Below are 20,471 nucleotides of genomic sequence, written 5' to 3' on the forward strand. Positions count from 1 at the left end.
CTGACTGTGGATGACAAGTGCTTTTGCAATCACAAAACTTCAAAAAAAATCTGCATAAAAATCCTGTAGTCAACCTAAAGAAGTTTAAATCTTTTATAAGCTTCATTTCAGCCTTTATATGTGTATGTTATTTTAAAATATGATCTGCTACATAACATACTTTATGAGCCACTGCTTGAAATGATGAACTAGGAATGAATCAGTAAAACAGTACATGCTACCAACTCTGTACGTCTTCAAATAGCAATGATGGATTCTAAGTTCTGTAATGCTTAAGCCTTTTTAAAGGGTAATACGATATTTACTGATATTCTAGAAGTCAAATAACTAATTGAATAAAGTTTAATAATGGGCTGTTTGACTTTCTGAAATAGAGCTACAGGCATCTAGACCAAAATCCATCATTAGTAATTATAATTGCAGACTGGACTGATCACTGTCAGTGCCTTTTATTATCACCTATCATTATAGATGACATACTAATGTCACAAAGTTAGACACTCTTGTCTCTGTATCAGTGACTTTATTTGGCAGTAGAGAGATGACAAGCCACGGGGGGATGGAAGGAAACACGCAAACAGTAAACATCCCCAGTCGATTGGGGTTGCTGCAGTTTATGTGCAGACAATTCAACCCCCCGTGTAGACGAACGACACACTGAGACACCTGATACGGAGATTTTTTACAGCTATGAAACCCAAAAGTTGCTCTCATTAATGATTTATAAGTCATCCATGAAACACTGATAAGTTAAATCATTGATACAGAATTTGTATTTTGATGCCAGTTATTGTTAGCCTGCACTGGAAATGATTTTAAATGAATTCAGCTCAGAAATACAAGTCTTGTTGCTGTTTTGAAAATGTGAGTTAACTGTCCTTTGGTTGATTAATTAGTTCAAAATCATCTTATGAGTTGTGAGAGTAGAACTGGCTGAGTTAAATTACCTGAACTTGGAAAGACAAGTTCAGTAAAAGAATGATATTAAGTTGAATCAACTAGTCATATAATTATTGCTTACAGACTTGCTTTTCTTTTACAGAATGTAAGCTCAAAGATTTTCTTCCTCGTTTATTATTAAGAGCTCACTGCATCATCTGTTGAAGACCTCTTTTACCAGAGTCACTACAAAGATAACATGTGGGGCTATTTCTAGCTATAAATGACAAGATACATTTTAAGTCTACAGGTGTGAAATTAATACAAGGATTTGTCATGGTTAGAAATGTTTAGTTATTATGAAAAGAAACAACTACTCAACTTATAATAAAGACACAGCAAGTTTTTTAAAACTACAAAAAAGAAGAGTTTTAACTAGTTTATCTAACAGTGCATTGCCGGTTAGCTGGCTTATAATCTTGTTTAATTCATTATAAACGTGATTTAATGAGTTGAGGCAACTGATCATTTTAAGAAAAGATGATTCAAGTTATAAGATCTCCTGCTTTTAAGCTCTGGAAAAAAAAATCTGTCATTTTAAACTCAGTTCAGCAGAAATGATTTAGAAAAACTACATATATTTACATCAAGTTGAAACAAATTAGAAGATTTGACTAAATTTCTTCATGATGTTTTACTGTGTACACTTAAATTTTAACACTGTGCCATGGTTGATGATTCAGTTGCTGCTATATAAATAATTTCACAGTGCAAAGTTATAGCAAACGCTCTGCACTTATACAGCGTCTTTTAACCTCAGCTAGGTTCTACAAAGTGCTTCACAATGTGTTTCTCTTTCACACTCGCACACTAATGGTGGCACAGCGGCCATGCCAGGTGCTCGCCTGCCATCAGAAACAACTTGGGGTTCGCCATCGTGCCCAAAGGACACTTTGACACATGGAGGGGCTCAGAATCAAACCTGAGGCCAAAGTCAAAGACCCGTTGCATCAGAGTTTGCCATCTGTTGAGTGAAGCTCAGTTCCTGATCACATACTGCTGACATGATGCAACGGATATAAAGCCATACAACCCAGATTTACTTTAACACATCAGAATTCTTTTCACATCAGAGCATATTTGTCCTGATCACTAACTGCACATAAAAACAATCACATTTATACCATTACATTGATACAATAGTTGTTTAAGGTATAAGTAAATATACACATTATGGTGACTTTTATTACAAACCAGAGACGCAGAAAAATGTGTTTAGAACTGAGTTTGAAATATTCAGATACTCTTTTAAACTGTATTGTAGCTGTTGTCATCACATTTTTTTTGATTTGTAACAAAAGAAGCAAAAGGATTCATTTTACTCTTTCAGTTTGACTTCATTTTGAGGTTTAACTGTGAATGCATCTTGAAAAAATGCTTCCTGTGTGGCACAGCGTGTGTGTGCGTGCATGTGTGTGTGTGCGTGTGTGCGTGTGTGTGTGTGTGTGTGTGTGTGTGTGTGTGTGTGTGTGTGTGTGTGTGTGTGTGTGTGTGTGTGTGTGTGAGTGTGTGCGTTAGACAGTCAGAGAGTCAGAGTGAGAACCGCCACCAACAGGTCTCCTTCTCCGAGTCTTCTTGTCTTACAGAACAGCCAACTTGATGTAGTTTACATCTTCTAGAGGAAACGTTCCTAACTTTGATCGACACAGTAGAAAGATCTAGAAACACAGCAAACTAAACACAAGAACAGAAGCTGTCGTAGGTAAGAAAATGCACGGCATGGGTGTTCAGGCTGTGCTCACCGTCGTCCTGATTCTGTTCACAGCCACCGTCAAGACTCACGATGGTAAGCATCTAGCAATCCTGCATTCTTAAATTGCTTCTTAAATTTGACATTTTGAATACACTGTTTTGGGTTTAGAAAAATTCATATTCCTTTAAGAAAAAATATGACACCAAGGAGTAGTTTTAAAGACATTTCTCCAACTTCCTGTATTTCATTTAACTGCTGCATATTCTTCATTAACTGCACATATTTTGTTCTTTGCTGTTATAGTTTTTTGTATTATTATTCATTGTTAGTTGATAATAGAAATGTTCTTATCTGTAAAAGAAATTAGCATGGTATATTATACAGTATTACACGATGAGTTGAGTCTCAGGGACAAACCACAGCTCTCAGATTGTTGTCTTTTCTCTATCAAAAGTAAGGCTGATGGAATGATAAACTAAAGCAAATGCACTCAAGTAACTTATTATCTGTCCGTGTGTTTCAAGGAGTGATATCAGTCTGGAAGACAAAAGTCACATTGACCTGTCCACAGCCTGGGACTTGGTTCAAGGAAGATAAAGAGATAAAGAAAAAAGATGATGATGGAAAAGAAACAACTGAAAATATTGAAGACAGCAGAGAGCATACATTCACGTATGATGTCAAAACCAAATACCACTGTCGATATTATGACTCCTTAAATAATGCCATAAGCTATTACTTCCGCTTTGAAGGAAAGGGTGAGTTGAAAAACCTTCTTATTTTTCACAGTGAGCCCCCTGTGCTAGTTGCCTTTGCTCAGCTAACATTTACTCGCCTGCTGTCTTTGTGCTTTAGTGTGTGAGGACTGCTATGAGCTGAACGCAAGCCTAGTAGGGCTGGTCATCGTTGTGGACGTGGTGGGGACAGTACTGATGATGATGATAATCTGCTATTGCACCAAGAACAAGAGTTCAGCTGCACCTGTTCACTCTTCCAAAGGTACGAATGCACTCGAGTGTTGAGTCAGATTACATATCTGTCTACGTTGGGAAACAGGAATCCGAATGTCACTTGGACAGAAGTATCTACACAGATTGTTACAAAGAGCTTTTCAGTTGTAGTCCAAGTGTTTGGTCACATATATTCGGTCTCTATCTTCTAGCTCCTGCTCGTTCAGGAGGACGGCCTCCACCTGCTTCATCCTCTGAGTACGAGGTATGTCCTATTGTGTATTAAAAACTCTATTTTGCAGTCTGATCGTCGCGTTACGGTGAATGAAGCGTGTGATATTGCGCCCCACTGCTGCGATGGCAAGAACAGCATGTGTGCCAGAACGCTCTGGCCTCCATGCAGGTCCTGGGCATCACCTTTTTTTTTAATGCGAGCTAATTTTTCACTGCACCTCTATGGAAACAGCACAACAATGGCTAGAAATAGAGAGACCTCCAAAATGTTGCCAGTGCAGAAGGACAGAGCTCTAACACAATAAATAAGAAAATAAGAAAAACCTACATTTAAAATTTCATAGAAAAACAATTTTATTCTTACAAAAAAAATAAATCAATATGTACAACAGTTTTCCAATTCCCCACTGGTGTTACCAATACTGGGAAGAAACACTGACTCTGCATATCGTAGATAATTTTTTTCCCTACATCTTAAAGTGGTTTTGGTACCGGTCTCCTAAACACAGCCTGCAGTTCATCTGAAAAGCTCCTGAATTTTTGTTGCGTGTCTTTTGATTGCAGCTGAGTCACTAAAAGCTTGTAAGTTACAACAAAGAGTGCAGAATTTTATCGTTTTTTTTTTTTTTTTAAAGAATGTGGATTGTTAAAATAGTTTATTTAGATTACTTTTTAGAAGAAACAGTTTTGAAACAATTGTTTGAAGCACAGTTTGAAGCTTAAATTTGGTTTGTTTTCCCAATAGAACTGTACATCACACATGATTAGTTGAAGGACCATCAGAAATCCTCGATTCTGTCACAGTTTCTGCCTGCATAAATGTACAATAGTCTAAATGTGTTAGCGATTATTCACCATCATGCATAAATCATATATCAGTAATAGTCAAAGTTTAAACATGACCATAACAATGAAGAAACAGATAAATAGAAATGCATATCGTCAGTGTGTCAGACACGTCCCAAAATCTCACAAAGTGAGAGAAGCTGAGCCAGTTCTTTCTAGCCCCGTACAAATCTATTTCTGAAGCCATCGGGAGAAATGGAATTACTTTAGGAATATTATTATGGAGTAATCAAAAATGTTCATTGCATCTTAAATTGTGAAAGTCTGTAGACAAACCTGGAGAACTCTATTCATATAAGAACAACGCAACACTCTAGATCAGGGGTGTCAAACTCATTTTAGTTCAGGGGCCACATTCAGCCCAATATGATCTCAAGTGGACCGGACCAGTAAAATCACAGCATAATAACCTGTAAATAACCACAATTCCTACCTTTTCCCCTTTGTTTTAGTTCAAAAAGTGCATTCTGAAAATGTTCATATTTAATGAACTATCGTTTTACAAAACATCATGAACAACCTGAAATTTCTTAAGAAAACAAATTCAGCTTCAGCAACATTATGCCTCATTTTATCATTTACACATCACAACTTCCAGATCACAGTATATCTAAGAAGGAACACAACATTTAGTCACAGCTATCTGGAACGGAGCCATATAGGATTTTACTTTATGATCAAAACAACTTGTCATGGTCTGGAAAAATATTTTAAAATTACAGTTTTACAAATTTACAGTTTACAGTTAATGTCTTTTCTGTAATTTTCACACTTTATAAAGTCGTCCCACGGACAAAAATGGACCATCTGGCGGGCCGGTTTTGGCTCGTGGGCCGTACGTTTGACACCCCTGCTTTAGAGTCTGTTACAGTTTAGGGCAGGGGTGGGCAATTAATTTTCATATGGGGCCACATGAGAAACGTTGACGGTTGTTAAGGGCCGGACCAGTACACTTACAGCTCTGCTCAATATATATCTCAATAAAAACAGTAAATGAAACATTACAATAATACAATGAAAATGTGGAACACAGAACACAACTATTTAATGACTTTGTTTTTTCATTTAAACTATGATTGCTGCCTATTGAGTTGTAGATATTTTTGATGGTGTGACTTCCTTCAGTGTGGGCATGTGGGTGAGAATGTTGCCCTCCAACTGGTTTGAGAGAAACTTCAGCTTTCTCATAAAAGTGGTCACCAGGCTGTACATTTCATGTGCAAAGAGGCCTTTGCCTTGCAGCTTGGTATTTAGTTCATTCATTAGTGCAGTCGTATCAACAGCAAAAGCAAGGTCTGCCGTCCAGTCTGCATCTGAGAGCTCGGTGATGTCCCTGCCTTTCTTCTCACAAAACTCTTGAATCTCTGCTCTCAGATTCCAAACTCATTTAAGCATCTTGTCCAGGCTGATCCATCTGACAGCTGTCTGGTAACCAAGGTCACCATGTTCACTATCATCTCCTCCAAAAAGACAACAAACTGTCTGTAATTCAATGCTCTTGCCCTGATGAAGTTAACTACTTTAGCTACAACATCAGTCACGTGGTTGATTTTTAGCACTGACTTACACACCACCTCCTGATGTATAATACAATGCAAAAATATCAGTTTCTGTTCTGGGTTTATTTCAGTCACTTTATCTTGCATCCGTTTCAAAAGTCCAACATTTTTCCCTGTCAAATTTGGACAGCCATCAGTTGTAACACCAACCAAATTCTCCCATTTTAGTCCCAGCTTGTTCATGCATGTATTTACCTCAGTGAACCGTCGTGGTTCCTTCATTGGCTGCACAGCTGCCAGCTCCTCCGTCATCTCAAAGGTTTTTTTGTTAGTCCACGTACAAAGCTAAGTAACTGGGCTGTGTCACGGACATCACAGCTCTCGTCCAGAGCCAAGGACAAAACGTCAAAATCGTCCAATTTGTTGTGCAGCTGAAGCTCCAGATTCTCGGCGCTGCTCTCCACCCGCCTCGTTACGGTTCGCCTCCTAAGGGGCACATTAACGAACGCTCCTTCTTCTCCGGGCATATAAACGCTGCAGAGTCCACCAGACTTTCTTTTCTAAACTCTCCATCAGAGAATGGCTTACTGACATCCCTTTACGTGTGAGCTTTGGTTTAAAAAAACCTTGCTGCTTTAGCAGTTTAGCAGCAAACTTTCAGACATCCTCCCCGCTCTGCATCAGCCAAATGTTTGTACGAAAAAAACCGGTACCTTAGCAGATCTTTCAAAGTAAAAGCAGTGCAGGCGTATTGCTTGCATGCATTGTGATGATAAATATTTGCATTGACTTTTAATATTTTCCAATGACCTCATATGGGCCAGTCAGGGTCATCCGACGGGCCGGATGTGGCCCGCGGGCCGCACGATGCCCAGGTCTGGTTTAGGGAAATAACTGAACTTGTATTATTGCCCCTTTCTGCACCGATAGGTCGGAGTCATTCTTCTCAATCGCTGCTCAACTCGACTTTCAAAATCTGAACAACAGAAGAGGATAAATCTTTTGAAGATCTACATATCAGCGGTGCTTAATGCCCATTCTACCAATTCAATTCAATTTTATTAATATAGTGCCAATTACAACCCAGATTGTCTCAAGACACTTTACAGAGCCCATATGCCTGAACCTCCAGACCAGCCCTCAGTTAAAACAGATATATAATATTACTAACATGCAGTGTTTTGGGGTATTTGCAGCTTTACACAAACTATCTGCACACAACCTGGACTCCTACAGTTTAAATTTCTCCATCCTTCACTGTATTAAAGACAAACTAACCGAGATTTAAGCTTCTAAAACATAAATGTTACCTCTGATTGGCAGACAACTCATTCTTTGTAAGTGGAAGGACAAAACGCCTCCCACCCGCTGTATTCACTGGATGAGAGATCTGATGCAGTTATTTACTCATTTATTTTCTGTTTGTGCTGCTGTTGACTTGTTGATTCGTCATTACAAGGTATTGGGGTGCCAAATGGCATTTTTGTGTCTGTTTTTCAAGATTAAAACTATCACCAAGTTTAATAAAATCCCCCCTGGAGGCCTGGCGTGACTGAGATCATCTGTTGTTAGTGTTCACTGTTATGTAACCATCTTAAAACAAAACCTTTTGTTTGTGTTTTGGCAGCAACTGAACCGTCAAACTCGCTCCCAGGACACGTACTCTGTCGTGAACAGGACGGGATAGAAACAACAGGTCATCTGGCCGCACCAGGTTTCAAACGCTGCATGGATGAAAGCAAGCATTCAGAAAAGACGTTCAACCGTGCTCCCAGGAGCATGCAGCCACTGACTTCTTTTTTTTTTTTGGCATTTTGGATTTGACAGGTCTCTTAACCCAAATGACAAATTTTCTCATTCACCCCTGGTTCAATAGTTTAAGTTTCATTTGTTCAGATATTAGGCTGTCACTGCAGTACAACAGAGGATGATCTGCATTGATCTGTGCAATTGACAACATTTAAAAATTACAGTTGAGAGCGTCTGTCTTCTGAAGGAATGGTCCCTGGGACACTGTTTCAGTGCGTAGTTGTCCATCAGTCCCAACTCAATCCACACATTTGTCTTTGCTTTCTCACAAATGAATCGTAATATCGTCACTCCATATGTTACACATTGGAGTGCATGAAAACTACCCAGTGAAGAGCTAAACACAAAAACAAAAAGTAAATGAAATGGCATTGGATTTGACAATTCCAGGATCACTATGCATATTATGTATTCATTGCAATGAAATATTAATGAGCAATTCTGTGAAGCTGTCACATCTCTCTGTATGAAAGTGCAGTGGTGCAACAAAGGGGTGCTTGAGTCCATATAAAACTGCAGTGAGACACAAATTGCAGGTATCTGGGCTAATAGAACTAAACTATCAGCATGATGAGACAACATTAGAGGGGGAGTGTTTTGTTTTATTGTCATATGCAATCAGTGTCCATTGTCCATCTAATGTCATAAAAGCAAGAACTGTTGTTCAGTTATTAGTTCGGTTATAGTTAGTGGTAGTGTTTTACTGCAATGTATAAACATGTAGATGAATTTACGCTTTTATTTCCACCAAAAAATGTAAAAATATAAGAAGAGATGTTGCTGTAGGTCAGGCAAGAGTAAATATGAAGAACAGACAGGTGACAACTTAAAGGAAAATCCAACACTAAGTGTCCTAGTAAGGTGTTGGGCCACTACATGCAGCCAGAACAGCCTTAGTACTCCTTGACATGGATTCTCCAAGTCTCTGAACTCTACTGGAGGATATAACACAATTTCTGTAAAAGACACTCCCTCATTTGGTGTTTCGATGATGTGGTGGAGAGGGCTGTCTAACACATGATACCAAAATCTTCCTCAGGTGTTCACTGGGGTTGGAATCTGCTGACTTTAAAGGCCACATCATCTGATTCACATCATTTTAATCAAACTATTCAGTGACTCCTCGTGAAGCATTGCCATCCTGGAAGAAACTACTCCCATCAGGATGGAAATGTTTCATCATAGGATAAAGGTGATCAACTTTATATGATTTGCAGTGACTCTTCTCTCTAAGGGGAATACCGTCTCCGCAGGAGTCAAGGGTTTGGGTTTTTCCTTTAATTTGTCACCTGTTTGTATATATATATATATATATATATATATATATATATATATATATACATATATATATATGCAGTGCTTTTAATATAAAAAGTTAGCAGAAGTTCTATCTAATTTACAGTAAAGTCTTAATTGTATTATCACTTATAAAAAATATACATGTTTTTGTATATATATATATGTGTGTGCGCCACTGTACTGTTTGCAACTTATTGCACTGTAAAAAAGAGCAGCTAATTTTTGTCAGACAAGCAAAATGCACCTGCACAAACATAATCAGCTCGTCACATCAGTTTGCTTATTGTATTACTTTGTGTTTTTTTTCTTTTCACTCTGATCTATTATGTTAATCTTGTCTATTGTAATGGGCATAACATGTGCTACTGATCAATAAAACCGCAGCTAAACTCTGCTCGCCTTTTCTTATTTGTTCACACTAGGAAATAATACTGAGCTGGTTCTATAGATATAACCAAGTGTGATTCATGAAGCGGCCTCAAAGCCGCAGCTCACATCCGTAGCACACCCCCAAGCACACCACCAGTATACGTCTTTATCGCTCGTCGACTTTCTTGTTCGAGTGACTTGCCTTAGTGTCTTCGGAAACATCTGACATATCGTATGAAACACTTCTCTGTGCTTATGATGTTTACTGATAGACGCTCAGTGGAAATGTTGGGTCATGTCATGTTTTGGCCTTCTGTGTTTTTTCCCAGCAGTGATTGCGCACAGGTGCACTGATGGAATTGAAAGTGAAAAATATGACATCTTTCTTTTTCTTCATCCAGATTACTAATAATTGACAAGTCTCTTATACCGTAGAAAGCTCTGGGGTGTATTATTTGGTGGAAACACTCCCACACTTACTGCTCGGCTATCTTCACATACATCTTCAGTATGTTGTAGTGAGAGAGAAACAAAGGAGGTGGGGGGAGGGTTGGTGTTCACCATGTGTTCATCTACCTGACTGTGTTTAGTCAAACCGTTCCCACACACAGACCTACATCTGCTCATCTGTTCGTGTGAGTTACCATCCGTGCACGAGGACGTGCACGTGACCCAGTGCATGAAAAGTGTGTTCACATGTCATAAGTTTGGTTGTGTGTGTGTGTGTGTGTGTGTGTGTGTGTGTGTGGGGAGTGGGGCTGATCCGGGTTGTGTTTCTGAGCTGTCTAAACCTCCATTGTTTGATCTCAGCTCTCTTCCTCGGCGCCGGTAGAAAACTGCAGCTCGTAGCTTTGTCACTGCAGCGCCGAGAAGAAGACAAGCAGCGATCAAAGAATTTAAGCTATTAGATTATCTGACATGGAGAGGCTCCCTCTGATGCAACTCGAGTTTCTCTCCTCCTCTTCTCTACTTCCTGCTCCTCTTCTCTGAGTCTATTTTAACCCTCCGTCTTTTTCAACCTTTCTCTCAGCTCTTATCTTCGCCCTTGTTGTGTAATTCTTTCTGTCCCCTTCTTTTTGTATTCTCTTTGTATGTTTTATGCAACACGCTGAATTAGAGCTCCGATAAGACTCTCAGTTTTATGAGATGGTGTTGAAATAGAGCAACAGTGGCGTATGGATGAAGAAGAACTGAGATCCTTTACTTAAATAAACGTACCAGTAGCAGTGTCAACATATTCAGCTGTAACTTTTATGTATCTCTCACTTATTAGTGCAGATGTTTGCTTAGAAAAAATGCTTATCTTTTTTAAACTTCTTAAATCAAACTGAAATTGTGACTGACGTTTGCTGTATATGTATATAACATGTAATGCATTGTTTCAGATGAAACTAACATGTATACTGTATATGTGACTTCACCTCCACCAGCAGCTATATATAAAGACTTTCTGTACATGAATGGATCAGTAAGTAAAATACAATAACAACATGAAGATAAAAACATCAGAAAGCGGTCAATCTGCTTTTAGATTTTGCTAGATCTACTTGTTATCTGAGTATTGTTAGAGTGTGACAGTAACATTTTCTATAGTTCCACTGCTTAAATCCTCACTGTTCAGATGAGATGAGGCTGATTTCAGTTACTTGATGTTCTATGGTTCAGATTTTTACAGTCAGCTTTTAAAAATCAGTGGAATCATATCTGGCAATTAATAGTGTTTTTCTGTATGATTATCAGCATGTAGGGTCATTCCATCTCAAATCATCAATTTTTCTGTTTTCTATCTCAAATAGTTGATGAGATATTGTTGTCCAAGCACAGCATCAAATGATGTGTATTAACAAAAATGTCCTAGGAGTGGTCGACAGGATTTTATTAAAAAAAAAAAAAAAAAAAAAAAGAATAGCTGGAGAGATACTTGATACATATCACACTGAATTTTCAGACACCATTTAAAACTTTCATTGTTTAAGATTTAAAAAGTTTAAAGTGAATTTAAAGTGGTTGCTGAGCAGAAGGCCCCCTGCTGATCTGAGATGAATTAACTCTAATGTGTGCAGCAGAAGACTGAAGTCTTACTGTCAGCATGAAGAAAACTGTATCAGCTTGCTTTTATTCCAGAGCTCAATGTTAAATCTGAAGATTAATGATCAAAGTCTTGACCAGATGAAATATCTCAGCCTCATGAAAGATTCTGAGAAGTGTGAAAGTCATGTTTTTCTCCCTTGTTAATTTGTCCATGTGGTGCTCTAGATATACTGGAAGACACATCATGAGAGGAACAAAACAGTCAATGCCGTGACTCAGCGTTTCCACCCTGAAACTGCAGTTTACTGATGACAGTCTCAAAAACATGGATCCAGGCAGGTTTTTGTGCATAACAAACTTAGACAACCAATCCTATTAACTTGCAGTGTTGAGCTATCTGTATAATTCTTCTTCTTGACATTTGGTCTCAAACTCGAACACATGATTGAATTACTCCAATATGAGAGCATGCCATTGTGTAGAGTAGCTTTACAATGAAGTCAAGTCACATTTTTTGATAAAGCACCTTTCACTAGCAAAGACCACACCATTAGTCTGAAGCTTGATTGTTTATTGGATGCAAAGGATCGTTACGCTGGTGATGACTGAGATGAGCTGTGGGGGAAAAGCTTAGCTGGAGATCAGCAGCTGCTCCTGGACCAGTGGACCTCCTAGGAAAAGGAGAAGACAGGCAAAGGAGGCAGAAGTATAGGGAGGGTGGGGAGGGCATGAGAAGTGAGAACGAACAAATGGGAAGGGCAGAGTAGTATGTATAGTCGTACAACAGGAAGGGGAGTGATTGATGTGTGGTCCTGCTCCTGAATTTCAGCAAAAGACTTTCTCTCCATTTAGAACAACAGATATTGCACAAAAGTTTTCCAACAAAAAAAAAAAACAACAACAAAAAGAATATAATAAATTTTTTGAAATTTACCTAGCAAGTTTAGATATAGATCCTATAGTGGTATTTATAGTATGACTTTATCTGAGTAATTTACATGTTGGGGATTAATTCCAAAATTATGTATAATACTCATTTACCTGACGTTAATACATATTAAGGCTGAGACCCTACAGTGTTATTCATTATAGAGACTGACCAAACTAATGTAACATTACAGCTAGGACCCTTCAGTATTATCATATACGTTAACTAATTTAAAATACTAGGGCTAAGATCACACAGTGTTATTAATTATGGAGATTCACTGGATTTATTTCGAACTGAGGTTGCGACACTACAAAGATATACATGAAAACCCAAACCCAGATGTGTTTTATTGGACCATCGAAGGGTCAAGCACTGCATTTTAGCTCAGGCTATAAATATTCTGGGGTGTGGTATCAGTTCAAGGTACAAATTTGTTTCCTTTACAAATTCTTTACTGGTATCTATGTTCTTTGTTCTTGAGTGCCACATTCTTTTCTAGTTTGAATTGTTGCTACGTCTCTCTTCTCCGTTCTGTTCAACTAGCAGCGTTACGTTCGACTCTTGTGGCCAGTATGTTGATCGAGTTAGAAAACCAATACCACAACAACTCTAGCAAACAGTTTTCAGACAGGTGTTTGTTCATTTTCTTGCAGAGAAGATAAGTAGTCTCCTATATGTTTAATATGTGACTGTAATAAAGTCACAAAATGTACCAATAACTGGAAAAGGACTTTGGAAATAGTGATCGAGGTTGCAAAAGCAAACTTGCATACATTAAAAGCCATTAAAGTCTGTTTAGTATTTCATGCTACGAATACCTCTATGCACTCTATAGACATCTAAAGTTGTTGTGGAACCTCTTGATCATAACATGAGCAGCTTCCACTAAAAGTCTAATGATGATGCGCAGTCAAGCAATTAAAATATATGACAGGAAGACAATTAGATCCCCCATTCCCTTGTTCTTTTAAAACAAAAAAAAGTTAAGTCTTGATCAGTTTATTGAATTCTTCTATCTTTAGGTGTTCAATGACTTAATGATTCCTCTCAAAGCTGGAGATCAGAACAACAAGACAAGCATCCAGTGAGAACAGCAAGGTGCACTGATGACTTCTCATTTGAACAAACAGCTGTTTCTGTTTGGAGGATCAACTTGTGGAATTTATCACCTGCAGAATTCAATCTGGATCCTGACTGAGATCATTTTGAACTCAAACTGTTTGCACTATCTTTAAGATTTCTTTGCACTGAAAAGGAGAAGTTCTTGAATCTCATTATACACTGTATAATGACAATAAAGCATATTCTATTCTAAAATATAACTGGTTTAAAAGAGGGATCAGTCACGTAGTCCTGAGTGATCTGCTGCTTCTTGGCTTGTTTATTGTATCATTGATTGTGTGCTTTATTCCTCAGTCTGGGTTCTCATTTTGTGCTTTCAATAAAAATACTCACTCCTGTCTCTTCTGTATGTGATGTTAAGTTATATGCATTTTATTGGACCATCTAAGGGTCAAGCATTGCAGATTAGCTCATGCTGTAAATATTCAGGGGTGTGGCATCAGTTCAAGGTACAAACTTGTCTCCTTTAAAAATACATCGACTGTTCTTAAACCATACATTTTCCCCCACCCTTTACCAGATAAAAAACACTTGACAGCGTTGTTCTCCTGTCTCATTCATCCGCTCTCATACACACTCGTACACCAGTGCTGCCATTGAAGCTGCCGGGGAGCCATCAGGAGCAACTTTGGGTTTATTGTGTTGCCCAAGGACACGTCAGCCCGTGGAGAAGCCGGGAATCGAACCACCAACCACCAAATAGCATGTAAATAAATTAGGCCTGCTGAGGCTTCAAACTTATTAGTTGTTTAAATGAAACCATGGGACCACTTGTTTATTCTGACACAATATTTCAAGCTTATCATGCGGGTTACTTTTTCTGACAAGTAATTAGAGTTGGGAAACGCACTGGAGTGGAAGTCAAAAGTCAGCATGGCAATTTTTATTCTCCAGCTTTTATTATTGCAACGTGAGAGTTCTTTTGACAATAAAGAAAAATACCATGATTTCAGTTGTATCTAGAAAACCACAACAGCTGAAACACTGATGATACATAGCATCAGGCTAACAGGAAGTTCAATAAGTGGCAGGTCTCTGCAGAGCATCGTTTCATAGGTGTGCTGCAAATAAAAGATTAAGAGAGCGATTCAACTAAAGCAGTATCATACAGAGCAAATCACACCAGGAATAAGCAATGATAGGACTCCTCCCTCCTGCAGCTGGTGGGAATGCAGGCTTGTTTTCAGCAGGGAGTCTGGGATGGATTGCAGTGAGCTTCTATCTCCTGTTGGTGAGCACATCGTACGTGTCTTTCTGGCCACCTTTGGGTCTCAGAGGCTGTGAGGGAAAAAGTGGGGTAAAGAAAGCGAAGGCAGAATGTGAGAAAGCTGTCGGTTCATGTTTACTTTTTAAATAAGATAATCGCATATGCCTCTGAAATAGCCTTCACATTTGAGCTCACCTGGTAATGATCATTTGTGGGTCTGTTGGTCACTTCATTAGGAACAAGATGCTGTCTGTCAGAGCCTGAGGAGACATGTGCTGAGAATATTAAGACAGAAACAAACAGATGCGGGCAAACAGAGACTGATGCAACCATGACTGTTTAAGTTGTATTATTTGGAGGGTTAGTGTATAGAATAACTGGAGGTCCATTTTGCTGCTTGCACATCTTCTATTTTCTATGTTATTTGTTCTTGAGTGCCACATGTTTTTCTAGTTTGAATTGTTGCTGCTTCTCTTCTCTCCGTTCTGTTCAACTAGCAGCATTACGCTTGACTCTTGAGGCCAGTATGTTGATCGAGTTAAAAACCAATACCACAAAAACTCTAACAAACAGTTTTCAGACAGGTGCTTGTTTATTTTCTTGCAGAGAAGATTAGTAGTCGCCAATATGTTTAATATGTAACTTTATTAAAGTCACAAAATGTACCTAAAATAATCAAATCTCGCTTTTAGACTTTGGCTTTGCACAGACTGAACAAACCACATATTGCATGGATATAATTTGGTGAGAATCAGAGGTGATGGTCGGCTGATTTTGCTACTTCAGGCAACAAAATAGTTGCTAAGTTTTACTCACAATGCATTTTGCCGTCAATCTGATTTTTGAGGAAGGCCAATATTTGAGAGTATAAGTATTAAAGTCACTAGTTGTGACCACATTGAAGCCTTCACTGCGACTACTTGACCATAAGCATTCATCACGTACACCAAGCGACTACTACACGTTTTTAATGGCTGACACTAACCTAAATGAACAGACATGTTTCTGCTGGCTGATCGCTGTGGTGAAGTCGTTCCTTGTATGCCATATTTTGCCAACTTATGTGTGAAATGTGAGGGAAACTCAGGATTCCAATCAAGAGTGGATTAATGAGCAGCCTTGTCAGATGTCAGTCACACATCTGCAGCTGTACAGACTGACTGCAGCCACAGAAACTGCCACAGCTGCAGTGTCGCCCCAACAGTAATCCCATGACAGTCTCAAACTGCAGCCCAACACTGTCAGCAGTGGCTGGCTGTGGTCACAGCCAGCCACTTTCGGAGTATGGCTTTTCTAAAAGAAGTGAACAGCGATATTCAAATCATGTGAATGTTTTTCATGATCGTTGCATTATGTCGCATCTGCAGAGCCTCGCACTAAACGGGCATTCGGCGTAATTAAATACAGGCCTGACTGTTGCCTGCAAGAACTTTGATAGACAGCTCTGATAAATACAAAAAGTCATCAGACCAAATGCAAAACTTAACGCATGAAGTTTTAAAAAAGAAATTCCTACTGGGGAAACTGATTACTCTGAGCCTCACTACTGTTATTATTTGTGTGTGTAGTGTATAAGAGGTGTTCATTCTTTGTGCTCCTCCTTTGGATAGCAACCGTACTGCAGCACAGCCATCAGTAATTATTAATGATTAATAATGTTTTGTTCAAATAAACAAAAGTGGAAGTTTTACACAATTAGGTATTTTCCTTATTTTAAACTTCATTTAATTCTTACACTATAACTACTTTCCTTTGAAAATTCAGGAAATGTACCACAAAACTGTTTTAAATTTGAATTATAAAATAAAAAGATTTCCACAAGACTACTTCATTGTCTGCACATTTCTATGTTCTATTCACTGAGTCATAGGTTAAATCACCAATCACCCCAAAAATTTACCTCAATGCAGGCACAGTGTTCATTAGGTTCTGTTTCCAGTGCGCATTAATTTCTACATTGAACGAGTGTTAGTGAAGCGTTTTAATGTCCTTAACCCTTCCCTCCACAGTGTCCTCTGCAGTACAGTTATTAAAACCTCAACTAAACCACATTATTCACAGCAATCGCTCCAAACTAGCAACCTCCCAAACATTCTCCATGATTCTGTATGATCTATATTGTTTTTTATATGTTTGTAACCCTGTATGTTTTTCTTTTATATTTGGGACAACGGATGGAAATAAGCACTTGTGCTAAATCCTGCTCATTTACTACAACCTTGCATAAACTTATGAGATTGTACATCTATTCGTATGCACTGTCCCGTCCAAATGAATAAAGAATGAAATAAAAATTATTGTCTTTGTTAACATTTGTTACCCTGAAATATTGCATCATAGCTACAAAATGTCAGATGGTGATGGAAATGTACCTTGAAATGATTCGATCAAAGTTTAATTTATTTGGGATTTGTCTTCTTTTTTTTTACGTAAATGTGTTGGACATCTTGTTTTAGTGGTTATATTCTGCTCATCAGGGCACTAAATGGCAATTTAGTCAAAAATCTAATATTAATATTGTGATATAATTATTTTCTGATCAGAAATTTAAAAAAAAAACTGAATTGCATTGTGCGCAAAGTACAATAGACAAATGTAAGAAATAAACTGAAGAGGTTTTATTGGAAAAACTATTCATTACTGAATTACTGTAAAGACTAGTTTCCAGTAAAAATGTAAGAAATGTTACCGAATTTATTCTGAACTTCCACTCCAGCAGTACTTACATACACTAAACATTCCATTTTTATTCCTGGCTATTTTCTGAATGATTTTTCAGGGGTTTTGCTCATTTATCATTCATAGTCTTATTCTATTGCTAAAAACACGGTAAAACTGCATAGTTTTTCCTGGCTGTTGACAGTATTTCCACACTTATGGAGTGAAAAAAGAGTAATCCCCCTCTGTAAACATAGGTTTCTGTTGGGGAGGTTTATGCAAATTTGTGCATTTTTAACGAGAGAATACCTCAACTGCACATTTGAACATAAAATACTGGAAATCTTGAAATGCAAAAAGTACTCATCTTCATGGAAGTAACCAGCTGGGGAAGTTTCACAGTAATATAGTAGTAGTTTTGTTTTCCCGTATGTGTCTACTACAGTGGACAGCTGTGTGTCTCACTCAAAATAAAATAGATATTTCAAGTAATAATAGTTCCCAAGATAGATAGATAGATAGATAGATAGATAGATAGATAGATAGATAGATAGATAGATAGATAGATAGATAGATAGATAGATAGATAGATAGATAGATAGATAGATAGATAGATAGATAGATAGATAGATAGATAGATAGATAGATAATGTTTACTTTTCTTGTTAGTCGGGGCTGGACCAGTCCCAGCTTTAGAAGCCACCAGATAGATGGCCACTCCGATCACAATGGTAGCCAACACTTCTCCCACCGCTAGGCCTGCTATCGCTGCCTTGTTGAGCTCTATGCAGTTGTCACAAGCTGGACACAAACACATAAACACAGGTGTCTTGTGAAACTCACTTTTCAGGAAAAGCATTACATTACCTAAATGATTAGATGAAGTAAAAGTAAGTACAAAGTAAGTAACAAAGTACATAAACACATAGAAACTGCATGAGTGCTTTCATCACGATACCAGACACAAGTTTTTCTGCAGGACTTACTCCGAATGTTCACTAAGATTTTTGATCCCTTCTCTCCTGAGTCTTTTTTTACACATGTGTACTCTTCTGTGAGGTCTTCAAGGTTCTTCAGCTCTATGCTGTCTTTAGGTTCATCCCCTGGAGCTTCGATATGGTATTCTGTCCCACAATCCAGCCTAACTCCATCATGGCGATCAGTCACTTGTATTTTTTGTGATTCTGTGCAGACAAAACAGAAAGATTAAAACTGAAGGTGTCGAGTGCTGGACTGCTTCATTTAAATCACCACATCTTTTATGTAATTCCACACACGTCATTACCGCGACACAACCTGCATGTAAAAGCTAAAATAGTCGTCTTACCAGTAATGCTGACCAATGCTGTGGGAGGAATTTGGAAAAAACTCTGTAAACATTCACTTTAATTGAGCTGGCATACAATTTTGTACAATTAAAAGTGATTCAAAGACTGATATTAAATGTTTGAACATAAACAATGTGAGAGGCCTACCAGTCAGCGTCCAAAGCAGCAGCAAAACTAACTGGCGTTCCATCGTGTGTTTAGTCATGAGAGTTTTGCTGGTGAAAGAAGAAAATATTTCAGTTCTCTCCGAGTAAGAGCGAGTGCATACAGAAAACAGGAAGGGCGCCATTTTCTGCTTTACGTCAACCATTACAGTTTTTCTGCTAAATGTAATGAATAACTGTTTGAAGATGCTACTTAGGGTGCAGTTGCAAGAAAATTAGCTTAACTTTTCAACAATACAAACTTTGGATTTAGCTCATTTTACTTTTGTGATAATGAATTAGATTTTTATATCTATATGAAAATATAAAAAGTCCAATCGGATAAAAAAAAAAAAAAAAAAACTACAGCATTTTTTTCATCCACAGTAAATTTTAAATAAAAGTACTGACCTCGAAATAAAACGCTGCCGTGTCTGAGCTGTAAAAGCACGCAGTCTGCCTGTCGGAGTGTGTGTGAGTGTGTGTGTGTGTGTGTGTGTGAAGGAAGTGAGTGTGATTGGTTTATGTCAGCATGCTTTGTTGATTTCTACAGGTGGAGGACTCCTGTTTTTGACAAGTTTAAAGGCATTTTGTTTCGATTTTTTTTTAACAGCATTTGTAACATTTTCAACACAGGACTCTTACTTGTCATGAAGTATTTTTATCACCCCCTGTATTTGTGTATGTAACTTAAAATGAGCATGCAGTATTTTCTACATTTGCAGCAGAAAACCCCCAATGAATTAATTCCCTGTTCAGTCGCTAGCAAGGACTTTATATTAACTTTACAGCTTTTCAAGTTAAGAGCACTGAAACCCTTAAAAAAAAAAAAATAAAATAAAAAATCCCACCCACACATCATTATTCATTTTCCATAAAAGACACTTTCCAGAACACATGAGCAGCAATCAGTGGAGAAAAATCATCTCATATTGACTGTGGAGATAAAGTCAGTACCAGCTTTAGCTGATCAGCGTGTTGACACTGACTGCTTCATGCTGTGCAGTTGCTCTGGGAGATTCGTGCTCATGACGAGCAGCTCCATCTGGTAAAACAAAGCAAATCAACACAGGCCTGTGTGTTCAGATGAATATTTTAATTCCCCGTGTGTTGTAAATGTTTTTCCCCGTGTGTTGTAAATGTTTTTCCCCGTGTGTGTTTGTGACAGACTGCGTTTTCCCTGTTTGGCGCAGAAGAAACAGCAGAGAAGAGCAAAGAGATGCTCCCACAACACAACCCTACTTCCTGTTTGAAGAAAAAGCCACAAGAACCTGTGACCTAGAGCGAACACCTGGCGTGTGCACACACACACACACACACACACACACACACACACACACACACACACACACACACACACACGGTGTCAAACATACTGGGATGCATTATTCTCCTCCTGCACCTGTTACTGCA

The 20,471-nt window shown here is 38.2% G+C and overlaps 2 protein-coding genes across 2 annotated transcripts; one reads left to right on the forward strand and one right to left on the reverse strand.

The window, feature by feature from the left end:
• Nucleotides 1-2,446: 2,446 nt before the first annotated feature.
• LOC111574529 (T-cell surface glycoprotein CD3 epsilon chain) lies at nucleotides 2,447-9,663 on the forward strand. The gene is made up of 5 exons (XM_023279173.3): nucleotides 2,447-2,725; nucleotides 3,157-3,390; nucleotides 3,488-3,631; nucleotides 3,795-3,847; nucleotides 7,789-9,663. Exons 1-5 carry the CDS (start codon nucleotides 2,650-2,652, stop codon nucleotides 7,846-7,848), a joined length of 567 nt encoding a protein of 188 aa, XP_023134941.1. The 5' UTR covers nucleotides 2,447-2,649; the 3' UTR covers nucleotides 7,849-9,663.
• Nucleotides 9,664-14,590: 4,927 nt separating this feature from the next.
• On the reverse strand, nucleotides 14,591-19,582 carry LOC111574541 (T-cell surface glycoprotein CD3 gamma chain). The gene is made up of 7 exons (XM_023279189.3): nucleotides 19,470-19,582; nucleotides 19,063-19,130; nucleotides 18,915-18,932; nucleotides 18,574-18,771; nucleotides 18,245-18,388; nucleotides 15,125-15,189; nucleotides 14,591-15,000 (listed from the first exon to the last, which is right to left on the reverse strand). Exons 2-7 carry the CDS (start codon nucleotides 19,118-19,120, stop codon nucleotides 14,941-14,943), a joined length of 543 nt encoding a protein of 180 aa, XP_023134957.2. The 5' UTR covers nucleotides 19,121-19,130; nucleotides 19,470-19,582; the 3' UTR covers nucleotides 14,591-14,940.
• Nucleotides 19,583-20,471: the final 889 nt, after the last annotated feature.

Source organism: Amphiprion ocellaris, chromosome 7, assembly GCF_022539595.1.
Source record: "Amphiprion ocellaris isolate individual 3 ecotype Okinawa chromosome 7, ASM2253959v1, whole genome shotgun sequence".
Classification (NCBI taxonomy): Eukaryota; Metazoa; Chordata; class Actinopteri; family Pomacentridae; genus Amphiprion; species Amphiprion ocellaris.